Source organism: Salmo salar, unplaced genomic scaffold, assembly GCF_905237065.1.
Source record: "Salmo salar unplaced genomic scaffold, Ssal_v3.1, whole genome shotgun sequence".
Taxonomy (NCBI): domain Eukaryota; kingdom Metazoa; phylum Chordata; class Actinopteri; order Salmoniformes; family Salmonidae; genus Salmo; species Salmo salar.
Genome location: NW_025547388.1, coordinates 93309 through 113050, shown reverse-complemented (window position 1 = coordinate 113050; position 19742 = coordinate 93309). Strand labels below are relative to the sequence as shown.

Sequence of the window (19742 nt, the reverse complement as noted above, 5' to 3'; positions counted from 1 at the left end):
AACATTATAACATTATAATCACAACAACATAACATTATAATCATAACATAACATTATAATCATAACAACAACATAACATTATAATCATAACATAACATTATAATCATAACAACAACATAACATTATAATCATAACAACAACATAACATTATAATCACAACAACATAACATTATAATCACAACAACAACATAACATTATAACATTATAATCACAACAACATAACATTATAATCATAACAACAACATAACATTATAATCACAACAACAACATAACATTATAATCATAACAACAACATAACATTATAATCATAACAACAACATAACATTATAATCATAACAACAACATAACATTATAATCACAACAACAACATAACATTATAATCACAACAACAACATAACATTATAATCACAACAACAACATAACATTATAATCATAACAACAACATAACATTATAACATTATAATCACAACAACATAACATTATAATCATAACAACAACATAACATTATAATCATAACAACAACATAACATTATAATCATAACAACAACATAACATTATAATCATAACAACAACATAACATTATAATCACAACAACATAACATTATAATCATAACAACATAACATTATAATCACAACAACAACATAACATTATAATCATAACATTATAATCACAACAACATAACATTATAATCATAACAACAACATAACATTATAATCACAACAACATAACATTATAATCACAACAACAACATAACATTATAATCATAACAACAACATAACATTATAATCATAACAACAACATAACATTATAATCATAACAACAACATAACATTATAATCATAACAACAACATAACATTATAATCATAACAACAACATAACATTATAATCATAACAACAACATAACATTATAATCATAACATTATAATCACAACAACAACATAACATTATAATCATAACAACAACATAACATTATAATCATAACAACAACATAACATTATAATCACAACAACAACATAACATTATAATCATAACATTATAATCATAACAACATTATAATCACAACAACAACTTAATAACATTATAATCATAACATAACATTATAATCATAACATAACATTATAATCATAACATAACATTATAATCATAACAACAACATAACATTATAATCATAACAACAACATAACATTATAATCATAACAACAACACAACATTATAACATTATAATCATAACAACAACATAACATTATAATCATAACATTATAATCATAACAACAACATAACATTATAATCATAACAACAACATAACATTATAATCATAACAACAACATAACATTATAATCATAACAACAACATAACATTATAATCACAACAACAACATAACATTATAATCATAACAACAACATAACATTATAATCACAACAACAACATAACATTATAATCATAACAACAACACAACAATATAATCATAACAACAACATAACATTATAATCACAACAACAACATAACATTATAATCATAACAACAACATAACATTATAATCATAACATAACATTATAATCATAACAACAACATAACATTATAATCATAACAACAACATAACATTATAATCACAACAACAACATAACATTATAATCATAACAACAACATAACATTATAATCATAACAACAACATAACAATTTAAATCATAACAACAACAACAATCACAACAACATAATATATAATCATAACAACAACATAACAGTATATAATCATAACAACACATCATCACTGCCATATAACTATCAATGTATTAATAAAAGGTGCCTTGCTGTGTGTCACACACTTTCAGGGGAAAGATGGTCTGAGAAAACGGTTTTGCATTTTGAACGAGACACACAGGAAGTTACTAACGCACCGCAATGGGGGAAACCCCCCCGCCCCTCCAGCTGCAACGTTCTCTGCTCATGTTATAAATTCAAATGTATCCGTGTGTCTTAGAAGATGACTGTACAAAAACCGCTTTTATGAAAAAGCGTTAGCATAGGAAGTGTGTAGGCTGATCGCACCATATGTGTGTGATCAACTGGTATAAATTTAAAATAGGGACCAGTGTTTGGGTTTGATCACTCGCAGAACTTTCCTTACAGATTACTGGAGGTACTTTTGTATGTGAACTCCTGTCTGCGATTGCATTTATAACTAAACGAAGAGTTTAAAAAAACTTTTTTAATTTTTTTAAAGGAGCCTGTGTTCTTCTCATATTTCCCCAACTGGACTTCTTGTATACCACTCTGTGCAAAAGGATCTCTCCCCCCTTTCAACATTTTTTGGGCGAGCTAACCAGGAGTAAGTGACCATTGCTGCTGGGAGGACCATCGCCCACTGTGTTTGCACATCAAATTAACAAGGTAAACAGACGCCTGTTATAATCTAAAAAGTCTGAGATTATTTTAATTTTATTTAAAACACTGTGTCTCTGATGATTCGTTCCAGTATGCAAGTGTCAACTCACCTCAACTGAGTTGGTAAATTATTATGGAAGTGGATAGATACCTATATTTATAGAAGCCCGTGGTGTGTTAACATGTGAATGTTGATCTATGGACACAAACCATTTCGGGTGTATAGTTAGGAATTTCTGACTGTTACAGGACCTGGTGTGAAACTTGGTATAAAGCTGTGGTTTAGGCCGTCGTGCCTGTTGAAAATGCTGGTTTTGTGTACACAATGTTTTGTTTATTTCTGTCCTGACCTGTGAGGAGGACTATAATTTTGTTTATTTCTGTCCTGACCTGTGTGGGGGACTATAATTTTGTTTATTTCTGTCCTGACCTGTGTGGAGGACTATAATTTTGTTTATTTCTGTCCTGACCTGTGAGGAGGACTATAATTTTGTTTAATTCTGCCCTGACCTGTGTGGAGGACTATAATTTTGTTTATTTCTGTCCTGACCTGTGTGGAGGACTATAATTTTGTTTATTTCTGTCCTGACCTGTGTGGAGGACTATAATTTTGTTTAATTCTGCCCTGACCTGTGTGGGGGACTATAATTGTGTTTATTTCTGTCCTGACCTGTGTGGAGGACTATAATTGTGTTTATTTCTGTCCTGACCTGTGTGGAGGACTATAATTGTGTTTATTTCTGTATTGTGTTCTAAATGTATGATTTATAAATTGGTGAGATTGGAAAATTGGAAGATGGGCCCCCCCCCCAAAAAAATGTTTTTGAACTAAAAGCATTTGATCATAGTGTATGGGTTTTATCCAAATCAACAACACGATAATAGGTGTGTGAGATTAGATTTTGGATTATTATAAAAAAAAGAACGTTTGATAGTAATCAATTATTATTATTAAAAATTATTATTAAAATCCACATATGAAATATCTGTACCAATACACCCATAATGAAAGAATAGACGGAGATCGTAGATATTCCAGTGAGAGCGAAACCTATTTTACATTAAGTACATGTATAATGTCGTTCCTTCTACACGGTAGCGTGGTTTAACGAACGGGGTTAAACTAAAAGAAAAGTGACTGACCATACATAGAATAGAATCGAGTTTCCTTGTATCACACAGGAACTACCCTCCTCCCCCCACACACACACACTGATAGAGAGGGTAGAGTAGCCACGTAGAATATTTAAAAACAGGTGGGGGGGAAACGTGACGTAAAAAAAAAGGACCAACACATAGAAGAAAAAAAAAAAATTCCACTTAGCCCAACGTTACACGCAGCTCGTTCGTTAAATAAACAACCATAAAACACCATGGCAACGGAATATAGAGAGGCTCCTAGCGACCGTACTCCAACGAAGCCAGATACTACGCGTATCTGCAAGGTAAATACCCATTCCTGAAGAAGGACCTGGTGTGGGTTTTTTTTTTTTTTGGAGAAATGGTATAAGTGGACAAAGAAAGAAAGAAAAAAATATCAATATTATCCCAAAACGGGTTCATTTGATTTGGAGAAATGCCGAGTCGTAAGGGAAATTGTGAAAGGCCCGGCAAGCAAACAAGGAAAAAGGACAAGAAGAAAAGTTACTTGGGCTACTGACAACTGAAGGACAGATACTCAATGTACAGAGTCAACTAAACTATCTCAAGAATCAGGTGGCCTTGGAAGGGAGAAAAAACAGGAAATACCCGGGTTCAGGTCCGGTGTGTCCAACAGCAACCCCAACATATGAAGATGGGGGGGGCCCCGGGGGAAAGCTGTAAACCCCCCCAGTCATGGGAGGACTGTCTCCCCCCTGTATTTTTACTGGAGACGAAGTGATATTAAGACGGGAGATAATGAGAGAAGAAGAAGAAGATGATGAAAGACAGAACATTTCTAGAGATGGACAGAAAAAAAAAAGCGAAGGAATGGAAAACTTGATCATCCTATAGAACTCCCGCCAGTCCATACTTATCGGGTTCCCCCACCTTCTCCACCTTGAAGGAAGAACGGACCTCCCAAAAGGTGGACGGGCAGTGACGATTTGGATCAGGAAAAGAAAAAGGCAAAGGAGGTGAAAAAGGAAAATATGTATCCGAAAGTAAAGACAAGTAGAGATAAATTCTATGAGCAAAAAAATTGGAGAAAGCGGAAAAAGAGGATCAACTGAAAGAAATATGGAGAGAAACGAAGAGAGAAACGAAGAGACCGTCATCATCATCGGGGGATGAAGAAGAGGAAGAACTCAGGAAGATGAAGCTTAACCCAACCCAACACCAAAGAAATCCTCTGGCTCCAGTGACTACAGAATGTACAAGACTGACCCACAAGAGCACAGTGTATGTTGAATACAAACCGTGGCGTTTTGGGGGACATTGAAACTGCAGTAAAAGGCACGGTGAGGATTACGAAGGGTGCAGACAACTGGATAAGGGACTTTGAAAACAAATACGGACATCAAGACCTGTGCCTAGGGGATATAAAAGCTCTGCTTTCCCGTGTTCCGACTCGAGGGCAGTTATCAGACGCAATGAGAAATTGCCAACTGGACACCAAACCTCCCGAATTGGGACTTGGACAGTTTAGAGCAGAATTGTGGGCACACCTGAGAAGTACTTTTCCCATGATCAGGGATTTATCCCGTTTGACTGACCACGAGTTTGGAGTTGAGAGCGATTTCGGCATCCGGATTGACGGACTGAAAAGGAAGTGGATTAAAGAACTAGGGGAGCGACACGACAACACCTTTGAGACTGAAGAAATGTTCTACGACAAAGCTTGTAGGAACTTACCAGACAAAATACAGGCTAAGGTAAAAGATGTCGTTGGATGGCGTAGAATGGACGGCCCCACAAAAGAGGATCACTTGCGTCATTTCTGCAGAACGTGGTCTAATGAAATAACAGAAGAAGAAAAAAACACGACAAGCAGATCTTGACGACGCCTTGAAGAAAGCTCAGCTAGCACAGCTTCAAAACGCAAACAAGAGCACAGAGGGACCTGACCTCGTAGTGACGAACACTCCAGTTCCTGCAGCACTACCCAGCGGACCTGGAGCAGCGACGCAGCCATTTTTACAGCGCCTGCCAAAGGCGTACGGGAACCCACAGCCATTCCATCCTCCCACTCCACCCACGGGACCAGTTCACTGGCCAGTTTGGACATAAAAGAAACCGGTGTACACAAGGACCCCAATATACCCGTGCATGGAATCCGCAGCCTGGATTCAGGCGAAGGCGTTGGGGAAACTACAGAGGAGGCAACAGAGGACGATATCAAGGACAAGGTAGATCCTGGAAGAAAACCAAAGACAACGGAGGCCATTTTACCTACGTTAATCAAGCTGGAGAGCTGAAGATTGACATCGAAAATGACTATAGCCGTATTCCTTGCACTCCTGAAATAACTGAATACAGCCCCCAAAAGAGGCGGGACGAAGATGAGCTCAGTTCGGTACCAGACTACCTGTGGTCAAAAAGGGGGACACGACATCGGGTTGATAAAAAAATCAGCCGAACCTGTATAAGGTAAGGCTTAAACCAGGATATGATGGTCCAAGACAGGAAACAGAAACCCCAATGTCACCCGAAGAAGAAGAAATAGGTAGCACCATCGGTGAACTCAACCAACGTCAAGTGATATACCCTCTACCATCAGCTTGTATTAACACACCTATCCTCCCTGTGAAGAAGCCTACAGGGAAATACAAGATGGTGCAGGATTTCAGACAACTTAATAAAATGGTGGACTGCGAGTTTCCATTGGTTTCCTGACCCATCAGTAATACTGTCAAGTGTGCCACCTGAAGCGTCGACCTTTTTCTTTCATTGAACTATACGTTTGGCATTTTTTTCCTCAGTCCCACTCCACCCAGACTGTCGCAACCTGTTCTCTTTCTCCTACAAAGGAACTCAGTACACTTACAATCCACCTGGATTTTGTGAAAAGCCCTTCGATCTTCAACCTTGTCCTCCAGAATGACCTAAGAGATGTAGCATTCCCTGGAGGAAGCACTATGGTTCAACGTGTTGATCACCTTTTGATCTGTTCGACAACTCCAGAAATCTGCAAAGATTGAAACCCTCCACCTGTTAAAAAGGAACTGGCAGTAAAACGGGGACACAACGTTTCAAAGGAGAAACTACACTTGTGGAAACCCAAAGTCCTAATTATGGAGATCTCCCAACATCAGAAGACTCTGTCAAAAAAGAAAGAATCGAGACAATCCTTACCACACCGAGACCAGTGAACATTAAAGGCCTCATGTCATTTCTTGGGTGTACAGGATATTGTAGGAATTGGATTTGCGACTACTCGGTGATTGCGAGACCGCTGAGGGAGATGTGTAATGGCAGGCTTTCAGAGAAATTGGTGTGGGACACGGACCAAAGCTAAGGCCTTTGAAGACCTGAAGAAAGCATTGGCTAACGCTCCAGCTCTGGGCCTGCCAGACTTCAAGAAACATTTCCACATTTATGTAGCCGAGAGAGGAGGCTTTGCCTCAGCCGTTGTAACTCAAACGGTTAGTAACAAGCACAAACCCTGTGCTTACTACTGAACCAGATTGGATAAGGTGGTGAGAGGTATGCATCCATGTGCTGGAAGCCTGGCGGCAACTGCATATGCAATTGAGGAAAGTGCATCACTGATACTCATGCACAATGCAACTGTGTACGTGTCACATGAAGTGTTGGCACTTCTGAACCCGAAAAACTCCTGTCTCACAGCTGCAAGACTGGCACGATACGAGACTCTACTTACACAGCCAAACCTTACCGTTGAGAGATGCGAAACTGTAAACCCTGCTGATTTTGCCGGCAACTAGACAAGAAGGTACACCTCAACTGTTGCGAATAACAGATTCAAATTTGACTCTTAAGGCCTGACCTCTCTGACCCCCCCCCCCCCTCTGTCTCAGGCTGACATGGTGTTTTTTTGGTTTGTTTTAGATGGGTCTGCCTACATTGATCAAAACAACAGATAGGAAACATGCTGGGTTTTTTGGTGTTGTGTCAATTGATACGACCATACACATAAAACAACTCTTACCAGAAACTTTCTCAGCTCAGCAAGCTGAAATACTAGCACTGTTACGTTCCCCCGGTTTCTGTGTTGTTTTGGGGCTTGTATGTGTTTATTTTTCAGGAAATGGGCTTCCTGGATTCTAACCCAGGGGAGTCTTTAACTTTTGCTTTCTTTGCTTTGGTTCGGTCCAGCCCCTTTTCCCCACATTACCGTATTCCCTGTAAACGGTAATATTCTCTGTCTCTGTCATCCTTACCCGCACCTACAGTCACATACCTCTATACCTCCACCTACAGTCCCATACCTCCACCTACAGTCCCATACCTCCACCTACAGTCCCATACCTCTATACCCCCACCTACAGTCCCATACCTCTATACCTCCAACTACAGTCCCATACCTCTATACCTCCACCTACAGTCCCATACCTCTATACCTCCACCTACAGTCCCATACCTCTATACCCGCACTTACAGTCACATACCTCTATACCTCCACCTACAGTCCCATACCTCCACCTACAGTCACATACCTCTATACCTCCACCTACAGTCCCATACCTCTATACCTCCACCTACAGTCCCATACCTCTATACCTCCACCTACAGTCCCATACCTCTATACCTCCACCTACAGTCCCATACCTCTTTACCTCCACCTACAGTCCCATACCTCTATACCTCCACCTACAGTCCCATACCTCTATACCTCCACCTACAGTCACATACCTCTATACCTCCACCTACAGTCCCATACCTCTATACCCCCACCTACAGTCCCATACCTCTATACCTCCACCTACAGTCCCATACCTCTATACCTCCACCTACAGTCCCATACCTCTATTCCTCCACCTACAGTCCCATACCTCTATTCCTCCACCTACAGTCCCATACCTCCACCTACAGTCCCATACCTCTATACCCCCACCTACAGTCCCATACCTCTATACCTCCACCTACAGTCCCATACCTCTATACCTCCACCTACAGTCCCATACCTCTTTACCTCCACCTACAGTCACATACCTCTATACCTCCACCTACAGTCCCATACCTCTTTACCTCCACCAACAGTCCAATACCTCTATACCTCCACCTACAGTCCCATACCTCTATACCTCCACCTACAGTCCCATACCTCTTTACCTCCACCTACAGTCCCATACCTCTATACCTCCACCTACAGTCCCATACCTCTATACCTCCACCTACAGTCACATACCTCTTTACCTCCACCTACAGTCCCATACCTCTTTACCTCCACCTACAGTCCCATACCTCTATACCTCCACCTACAGTCCCATACCTCTATACCTCCACCTACAGTCCCATACCTCTTTACCTCCACCTACAGTCCCATACCTCTATTCCTCCACCTACAGTCCCATACCTCCACCTACAGTCCCATACCTCTATACCCCCACCTACAGTCCCATACCTCTATACCTCCACCTACAGTCCCATACCTCTTTACCTCCACCTACAGTCACATACCTCTATACCTCCACCTACAGTCACATACCTCTATACCTCCACCTACAGTCCCATACCTCCACCTGCAGTCCCATACCTCTATACCTCCACCTACAGTCCCATATCTCTATACCTCCACCTACATTCCCATACCTCTATACCCCCACCTACAGTCCCATACCTCTATACCTCCACCTACAGTCCCATACCTCTATACCTCCACCTACAGTCCCATACCTCTTTACCTCCACCTACAGTCCCATACCTCTATACCTCCACCTACAGTCACATACCTCTATACCCCCACCTACAGTCCCATACCTCTATACCTCCACCTACAGTCCCATACCTCTATACCTCCACCTACAGTCCCATACCTCTATACCTCCACCTACAGTCCCATACCTCTATACCTCCACCTACAGTCCCATACCTCCACCTACAGTCCCATACCTCTTTACCTCCACCTGCAGTCCCATACCTCTATACCTCCACCTACAGTCCCATACCTCTTTACCTCCATCTACAGTCCCATACCTCTATACCTCCACCTACAGTCACATACCTCTATACCTCCACCTACAGTCCCATACCTCTATACCTCCACCTACAGTCCCATACCTCTATACCCCCACCTACAGTCCCATACCTCTATACCCCCACCTACAGTCACATACCTCTATACCTCCACCTACAGTCCCATACCTCCACCTACAGTCCCATACCTCTTTACCCCCACCTACAGTCCCATACCTCTATACCTCCACCTACAGTCCCATACCTCTATACCTCCACCTACAGTCCTATACCTCCACCTACAGTCCCATACCTCTATACCTCCACCTACAGTCCCATACCTCTATACCTCCACCTACAGTCACATACCTCTATACCTCCACCTACAGTCCCATACCTCTATACCTCCACCTACAGTCCCATACCTCTATACCTCCACCTACAGTCCCATACCTCCACCTACAGTCCCATACCTCTTTACCTCCACCTGCAGTCCCATACCTCTATACCTCCACCTACAGTCCCATACCTCTATACCTCCACCTACAGTCCCATACCTCTATACCTCCACCTACAGTCCCATACCTCTATACCTCCACCTACAGTCCCATACCTCTATACCTCCACCTACAGTCCCATACCTCTATACCTCCACCTACAGTCCCATACCTCTATACCTCCACCTACAGTCACATACCTCTATACCTCCACCTACAGTCCCATACCTCTATACCTCCACCTACAGTCCCATACCTCTTTACCTCCACCTACAGTCACATACCTCTATACCTCCACCTACAGTCCCATACCTCTTTACCTCCACCTACAGTCACATACCTCTATACCTCCACCTACAGTCCCATCCCTCTATTCCTCCACCTACAGTCCCATACCTCCACCTACAGTCCCATACCTCTATACCCCCACCTACAGTCCCATACCTCTATACCTCCACCTACAGTCCCATACCTCTATACCTCCACCTACAGTCCCATACCTCTATACCTCCACCTACAGTCCCATACCTCTATACCTCCGCCTACAGTCCCATACCTCTTTACCTCCACCTACAGTCCCATACCTCTTTACCTCCACGGGGAGTTGAGTGTAGCGGTGTGTTGCGTTTCCCCTCTCTCCAAGAGACGTGCGTAACAAGCGCTAACTACAGCGTGTAAAACGAGGCGGAGGGGAGAGAGTAACTATCTACTCTGGACTCAGCATACACAATAGGTGTATGTTTTATAATGGTTTTTTGGAGGTATGGAAGAGTAGAGGTTTTACGAATGAGCGTGGTACTTCCTATTCGAAACAACAGTATGGTGACTGATCTTTTAGCACAACTATGATGTTATCATCTCAATTCGCTGCTCTGGCACCCCAATGGTGGAACAAGCTCCCTCACGACGCCAGGACAGCGGAGTCAATCATCACCTTCCGGAGACACCTTGAAACCCCACCTCTTTAAGGAATACCTGGGGTATGATAAAGTAATCCTTCTAACCCTCCCCCCCTACCCTCCCCCCCCCCAAAAAAATATATAGATGTACTATTGTAAAGTGGTTGTTCCACTGGATATCATAAGGTGAATGCACCAATTTGTAAGTCGCTCCGGATAAGAGCGTCTGCTAAATGACGTAAATGTAAAATGTTAAAAGTAGCTGCCACATACTGAGAGTTGCTGATTTATTTTTTTATTTTTTTTGTGCTACCCTTGGAAATGCGTTGGTTGACGAAACCGCTAGATTAGCTGCTGAAATGTGTTTATACTCTCCGCTCTCTTTATGTTTTCTGCAAACTGTTTCAAAGCCTACTGACTTATTTTTTTGCCGTCTCAGCAGCGGGGCTGCAACAATGACCCTGCGACAGGAAGTCACGGTAAGGCCTCGTCTTCCGTCTACTCTCATTTCCCGTTTGCCGATTGGCTTACGGTATGACTCACTCGTCAAGGGCAGGGGGGGGGATATGATAGAGGCTATTTCCCTATAATTGGTTTTGTCCAAATTTTGATTCAGCACGTCAAGCAATTCGATTTTTTTTTTTTATTACATTTACATTTTAGTCATTTAGCAGACGCTCTTATCCAGAGCGACTTACAGTAGTGAATGCATACATTTCACACATTTGTTTTTTTTGTACTGGCCCCCCCGTAGGAATCGAACCCACAACCCTGGCGTTGCACACACCATGCTCTACCAACTGAGCCACAGGGAAGACAATGCGGAACTTGCATGGAATATGATATAGCCGAAGGAACACCTCTAAAACCTGGTCCTTTCCCCCCACCCCTAGGGGGGCGTATGTCCACTTAGCATTGGACGTCATTGATTTGGCAGAGAGAAAGGAACGTATGAGGTACCGTCTTGTGCTAATTGATAGATTCACCAGATGGGTGGAGGCATTTCCCACTGTGATTCCAAAGACAATGGCAAAAATTCTGGTGAGGGGTAAAAATTATTCCCTAGAATTGGTGTTCCTGAGGTTTTTTGTCTGCAGACAATAGCACCCTTTTTTTTACAGGAGATGTGGTTGCCCAAGTGGCCTAGATGATGGGGATGGGGATAGATACAAACTTCTGCTCTGTCTACCATCCACAGAGTAATGGGGTGACTGAAAGGGCCAACCAGACCCTTAACCTGTCTGGGAACCTGGGACGCTTGCATCCCACCCTAGTCAACAGCCAGTGGAATCGCGTCGCGCGAAATACAAATACCTCATAAATGCTATAACTTCAATTTCTCAAACATATGACTATTTTACACCATTTTATAGATACACCTCTCCTGAATCGAACCACGTTGTCCGATTTCAAAAAGGCTTTACAGCAAAAGCAAAACATTAGATTATGTTAGGAGAGTACCCAGCCAAAAAAAATCACACTGCCATTTTCAAAGCAACTAGCATGCATCACAAATACCCAAAACACAGCTAAATGCAGCACTAACCTTTGACAATCTTCATCAGATAACACTCCTAGGACATCATGTTACACAATACATGCATTTTTTTTCGATAAAGTTCATATTTATATATAAAAACAGCATTTTACATCGGCGCGTGACATTCAGAAAATATTTTCCCTCACATGCTTCCGGTGAAGCAGCGCTACAATTTACAAAATTACTATTCGAAAACATTGTTAAAATGTAATATTGTCATTCAAAGAATTATAGATTAACATCTCGTGAATGCAACCGCATTGCCAGATTTAAAAATAACTTTACTGGGAAATCACACTTTGCAATAAACGAGGTGGTATGCTCAGAAAAATAGGCTAGGCGATACAGATTAGCGCCATCTTGGAACCATCTAAAATCAAATATACTATTGTAAATATTCCCTTACCTTTGATTATCTTCATCAGAAGGCACTTCCAGGAATCCCAGGTCCACAACAAATGTAGTTTTGTTCGAAAAAGTTAATAATTTATGTCCCAATAGCTCCTTCTTGTTAGCGTGTTCCGAAGGCTACTCATAATGTACTGTAGCGCGCGGGACTTGTCGCCACGAAAGAGCAAAAAATATATATTTACGTTCGTTCAAACATGTCAAATGTTGTATAACAAAAATCTTTAGGGCCTTTTTCAACCAGAGCTTCAATAATATTCAATGCGGACGATTGCATTGTCTTACTAAACGTTTCGGAATGAGAGGCTACCCATGGGCGCCCGCGTCATAGTAGTAATGGCCCTCCCCCTGTAACCAACTTTCCAAGCCTCTCTTTGGGTCAGTTTCTACCATAAAAGACTCAAACCACTTTGTAAAGACTGTTGACATCTAGTGGAAGCCTTAGGAAGTGATAAATTAATCCTAACTCACGGTGTGTTTTATAGGCAAAGTGTTGAAGGTGATTCCACTAATCAGATTTCCACTTCCTGCATGGAATCTTCTCAGGTTTTGGCCTGCCATATCTGTTATACTCACAGACACCATTCAAACAGTTTTAGAAACTTTAGAGTGTTTTCTATCCAAATCTACTAATTATATGCATATTCTAGTTACTGGGCAGGAGTAGTAACCAGATTAAATCGGGTATGTTTTTTTATCCGGCCGTGCACCCCTATCCCCAACAAGTTAAAGGAGGGAAGTTGGCTAAGGCTTGCCATTCATCAGGTAAACACCTGGGTGGAGTATCTCCCCCTGTGTTGCTGATGGAAATGAGTCGCATTATGACCGGTAGACCTATGAATGTTCCCTCCATATAAGACAGAAAGACAAATTGACCTGACATTTGCTGAAAATGATCACATTGAGTACATGAGTAGAATTAACCTCTTGTTGTCAGGTCTCTCTCCATTCTCATACTAGGAAGGCCCCGGGAGGCAGTTGACGGAGGGGGATCCAGAACACCTTGCCAGTTGCAGTAAGGGATTGGGGTACGTATCAAGGTTCATAAGAGGACATGGAACCAACCAAGGTGGACAGGTCCATTCCAGGTGACGATGGCAAGCCCGACGGCGGTTAGGGTCGCGGAGAAGTCTGGATGGAAACATCTCTCCCATTGCCAGTGGATGATGGAGCCAAAGGAGGACATGGAATCAGAGGAGGTAGCCGAGACCAAAAGGCTGAAGCAGAAGGGGCCTAGACCAAAAGGCTGAAGCAGAAGGGGCCTAGACCAAAAGGCTGAAGCAGAAGGGGCCTAGACCAAAAGGCTGAAGCAGAAGGGGACTAGACCAAAAGGCTGAAGCAGAAGGGGACTAGACCAAAAGGCTGAAGCAGAAGGGGCCGAGACCAAAAGCCCGAAGAACCAACTGTTACACATGATCAGGAGGGTTCTATTGTAAATAACAGGAAAAAGGGAAGTAGGTGCAGGGGTAAAATACCATGGTGTGTGTCGATAGCGTCTCTACTACTGATTCTAGGGTCGGCCAGTGGGGATACTACTAATTCTTTGGTATCCTTGGTTGACATTACTGGGTAAGCAGACCTCACCAAATGGGACTCAAGTGTGGATTTTTCTTTCAGAAACCAGGCTCAGCTAAAGAATTGTTTGGTTCGATGATGACACCTACGGGTGAGAATGAACAGGTGATGTGGATTGTTGTATTTCATACGAAGGGATAAGGATAAGACAAGTAAAGAGTAAGTAAAAAGGGAATTGTACCTTAGGAGTTTTTTTCTGGGACAACCACTCAAGGATCCCCAGGGAAAGAATGTCTCACTGGGACTGAAAGATGCAGTTCTCTGGGGTGGATGTTAGGCTGGTTCCCTACTAAACTCCTAAGGAAAGTGGTTTAAAATGATTTGGCCAAGAACTACCAGGACCCAAGTAGGAGGGGTGTTAAGAAAGGCAATTGAATGTATGTATCCTGCTAAAAATGTGTGGATTGAGAATTTAGGGACAACTACTGTAGAGCCTGTTTTGATTGGTATAAGGAATGGTGGTGTGCCACCCCTGTGTGTTTGCAATAATGGCTCACTTCCTGTTGGGGTAACGACTACTTGCGGGAATTACTCAAGACTACTGCCAGATCAAGAACTGCATAGAAGGAATTTCTCAAATTAGGGTACATGGCATTTGGTTGATGCAGCAAAACAGATTACAGGTGTTAGTTTTAAAATGCTTAACAAGGGTATGGGATCACCTTGGGGAAAGATGTGGATGTGTGGTGGGAATGCTAACCAGGGTATGGGATCACCTTGGGGAAAGATGTGGGAATGCTAACCAGGGTATGGGATCACCTTGGGGAAAGATGTGGGAATGGTAACCAGGGTATGGGATCACCTTGGGGGAAAGATGTGGATGTGTGGTGGGAATGCTGTATGTATGGGATCACCTTAGGGGAAAGATGTGGATGTGTGGTGGGAATGCTAACCAGGGCATGGGATCACCTTGGGGAAAGATGTGGATGTGTGGTGGGAATGCTAACCAGGGTATGGGATCACCTTGGGGGAAAGATGTGGATGTGTGGTGGGAATGCTAACCAGGGCATGGGATCACCTTGGGGAAAGATGTGGATGTGTGGTGGGAATGCTAACCAGGGCATGGGATCACCTTGGGGAAAGATGTGGATGTGTGGTGGGAATGCTAACCAGGGTATGGGATCACCTTGGGGGAAAGATGTGGATGTGTGGTGGGAATGCTAACCAGGGCATGGGATCACCTTGGGGAAAGATGTGGATGTGTGGTGGGAATGCTAACCAGGGCATGGGATCACCTTGGGGAAAGATGTGGATGTGTGGTGGGAATGCTAACCAGGGCATGGGATCACCTTGGGGAAAGATGTGGATGTGTGGTGGGAATGCTCATCTCGACCCTCCTCTCCAAATGGAGAGGTTGTTGTTGTTGTTATCTGGGTGAGACTGTTTTATCCCTTTCATTAGTATCCCTGCAGTAGCAATCCTGTCCAACTCTTCTCCCTGAAAAGAGTAGGACCTCGCCATACTCGTAGCATTCCTTGAAAACCAATTAAGCTTATGGTCACGTTCCAAAGCCACTCCAGATTTGTTTTGTGTTAATACCTAGCATTGAAGTTTCAGTTTGGGGAAAATCGGATGAATAACCTCACCTACTCTCTCCAGACCCACATTACCTGGATGAATAACCTCACCTACTCTCTCCAGACCCACATTACCTGGATGAATAACCTCACCTACTCTCTCCAGACCCACATTACCTGGATGAATAACCTCACCTACTCTCTCCAGACCCACATTACCTGGATGAATAACCTCACCTACTCTCTCCAGACCCACATTACCTGGATGAATAACCTCACCTACTCTCTCCAGACCCACATTACCTGGATGAATAACCTCACCTACTCTCTCCAGACCCACATTACCTGGATGAATAACCTCACCTACTCTCTCCAGACCCACATTACCTGGATGAATAACCTCACCTACTCTCTCCAGACCCACATTACCTGGATGAATAACCTCACCTACTCTCTCCAGACCCACATTACCTGGATGAATAACCTCACCTACTCTCTCCAGACCCACATTACCTGGATGAATAACCTCACCTACTCTCTCCAGACCCACATTACCTTGATGAATAACCTCACCTACTCTCTCCAGACCCACATTACCTGGATGAATAACCTCACCTACTCTCTCCAGACCCACATTACCTGGATGAATAACCTCACCTACTCTCTCCAGACCCACATTACCTGGATGAATAACCTCACCTACTCTCTCCAGACCCACATTACCTGGATGAATAACCTCACCTACTCTCTCCAGACCCACATTACCTTGACAATGAAAGTTTTTTTTGCCCAGTTATCTCTAGACGTCCCAGAATTTGAAGGCAGTGGGCTAAAAGACACGAAATTTGGCACTTGGTTATGTCCTAGCCGCCCGGGTACTAGCGTTGGGATCTTGCAAACCAGTGTGTCGTGCTTCTTCCTGACTCCTCTGACAATACGACAGGGCACATTCCTAAGGAAATGGGTAAGCTCGCTAACACTCTGCGACCGAGTGATGACGAACCTCTGAACTAAACTAAGGAAATGGTTTAATAATAATGACAAATTCGGGACCTGTGTTTGGAAGAAGATAAAAGAAAAATACCCGTTGGGTGTTCTTTATTTTGTGGCTCCTGTTTTAGTTGGTATTTGTTTCTGTTGTTGTGTTGTTGTGTTGTTTTGGAAAATGGGCAGTTAATGAAGCTATACCAGGATTAATGGTATTGGCTGTCCCGTGTCCCGTGTGGCTCAGTTGGTAGAGCACGGTGTTTGCAAATGCCAGGGTTGTGGGTTCGATTCCCACACGGGGACCAGTACGGGACCAGTACGGAGAAAAACATGTATGAAATGTATGCATTCACTACTGTAAGTCGCTCTGGATAAGAGCGTCTGCTAAAATGACTAAAATGTATATGATGATTATAACTATGGCACTGATGACGGTCCTCATTATGATCCTCCCGTGTTCCCCGACGGTTCTGATGACGGTCCTCATTATGATCCTCCCGTGTTTCCCCCGACAGTTCTGATGACGGTCCTCATTATGATCCTCCCGTTTTCCCCCGACGGTTCTGATGACGGTCCTCATTACGATCCTCCCGTGTTTCCCCCGACGGTTCTGATGACGGCCCTCATTATGATCCTCCCATGTTTCCCCCGACGTTTCTGATGACGGTCCTCATTATGATCCTCCCGTGTTTCCCCCGACGGTTCTGATGACGGCCCTCATTATGATCCTCCCGTGTTTCCCCCGATGGTTCTGATGACGGTCCTCATTATGATCCTCCCGTGTTTCCCCCGACGGTTCTGGTGATTATTATTCTACCTATGTGGGAAGGTTTTAAAACTCCAGAAATCCAACGGTAAATTCTGATACGTTTGTGGGACGAGATAGTCTCAAAAGGGAGGAATGTAAGGGGTGATAAGGGAGGTCTGTAGGAAACCACGTCATCACTGCCATATAACGCCTTCCCTGTGACTCAGTTGGTAGAGCATGGTGTTTGCAACGCCAGAATGGTGTGTGCAACGCCAGAGTTGTGGGTTCGATTCCCATGTGGGGCCAGTACAAAAAAAAAATGCATGAAATGTATGTATTCACTACTGTAAGTCGCTCTGGATAAGAGTGTCTGCTAAATGACTAAAATGTACAAAATGTACAACTACAATGTATGAAGGTGCCTTGCTGTGTGTCACGTACTTTCAGGGTAAAGATGGTCTGAGAAAACGGTCTCGCATTTTGAACGAGACACACAGGAAGTTACTAACTCACAGGAAGTTACTGACACACCGCAATGGTAATCCACGGCTCCAACGATTTCTGCTCATGTTATACATTCATGTACCAGTGTCCATAGGTGTGTGATCAACAGGTATAAAAGGCCAGTGTTTGGGTTTGATCCCACGCAGAACTTTCCTTATAGGTTACTGAGGTACTTTTGTATGTGAACTTCTGTCTGCAATTGCATTTATAACTAAACGAAGAGTATAAAACCGAAGATTTTGTGTTTGTGTCATATTTCTAACTGGACTTCTTGTATGTTCTGACTACAACTCTGTGCAAAGGACCCCCCCAACATAACCACAACACAATATATAATCACAACAACCTAACCATAACATGATCCTAACCATAACATGATCCTAACCTAACCATAACATTATATAATCACAACATGATCATAACCATAACATGATCCTAACCTAACCACAACATGATCCTAACCACAACATGATCCTAACCACAACATGATCCTAACCACAACATGATCCTAACCACAACATGATCCTAACCACAACATGATCCTAACCACAACATGATCCTAACCTAACCACAACATGATCCTAACCACAACATGATCATAACCACAACATGATCCTAACCACAAGATGATCCTAACCACAACATGATCCTAACCATAACATGATCCTAACCACAACATGATCCTAACCATAACATGATCCTAACCATAACATGATCCTAACCACAACATGATCCTAACCACAACATGATCCTAACCATAACATGATCCTAACCACAACATGATCCTAACCATAACATGATCCTAACCTAACCACAACATGATCCTAACCACAACATGATCATAACCACAACCTGATCCTAACCTAACCACAACATGATCCTAACCATAACATGATCCTAACCACAACATGATCCTAACCACAACATGATCCTAACCACAACATGATCCTAACCATAACATGATCCTAACCACAACCTGATCCTAACCTAACCACAACATGATCCTAACCACAACATGATCCTAACCACAACATGATCATAACCACAACATGATCCTAACCACAACATGATCCTAACCATAACATGATCCTAACCACAACATCATCCTAACCACAACATGATCCTAACCACAACATGATCCTAACCACAACATGATCCTAACCACAACATGATCCTAACCACAACATGATCCTAACCACAACATGATCCTAACCACAACATGATCCTAACCATAACATGATCCTAACCACAACATGATCCTAACCATAACATGATCCTAACCATAACATAACATGATCCTAACCTAAACATAACATGATCCTAACCACAACATGATCCTAATCACAACATGATCCTAACCACAACATGATCCTAACCATAACATGATCCTAACCACAACATGATCCTAACCACAACATGATCCTAACCACAACATGATCCTAACCACAACATGATCCTAACCACAACATGATCCTAACCACAACATGATCCTAGCCACAACATGATCCTAACCACAACATGATCCTAACCACAACATGATCCTAGCCACAACATGATCCTAACCACAACATGATCCTAACCTAACCACAACATGATCCTAACCTAACCATAACATAATATAATCA

At 42.7% G+C, this 19742-nt stretch overlaps 1 protein-coding gene across 1 annotated transcript; it reads left to right on the top strand.

Moving 5' to 3' along the window:
- The first annotated feature begins 1988 nt into the window (after positions 1-1988).
- On the top strand, positions 1989-17906 carry LOC123731804 (uncharacterized). The gene is made up of 2 exons (XM_045711219.1): positions 1989-2389; positions 13724-17906. Exon 2 carries the CDS (start codon positions 15934-15936, stop codon positions 16885-16887), a length of 954 nt encoding a protein of 317 aa, XP_045567175.1. The 5' UTR covers positions 1989-2389; positions 13724-15933; the 3' UTR covers positions 16888-17906.
- The last annotated feature ends 1836 nt before the right edge of the window (positions 17907-19742 follow it).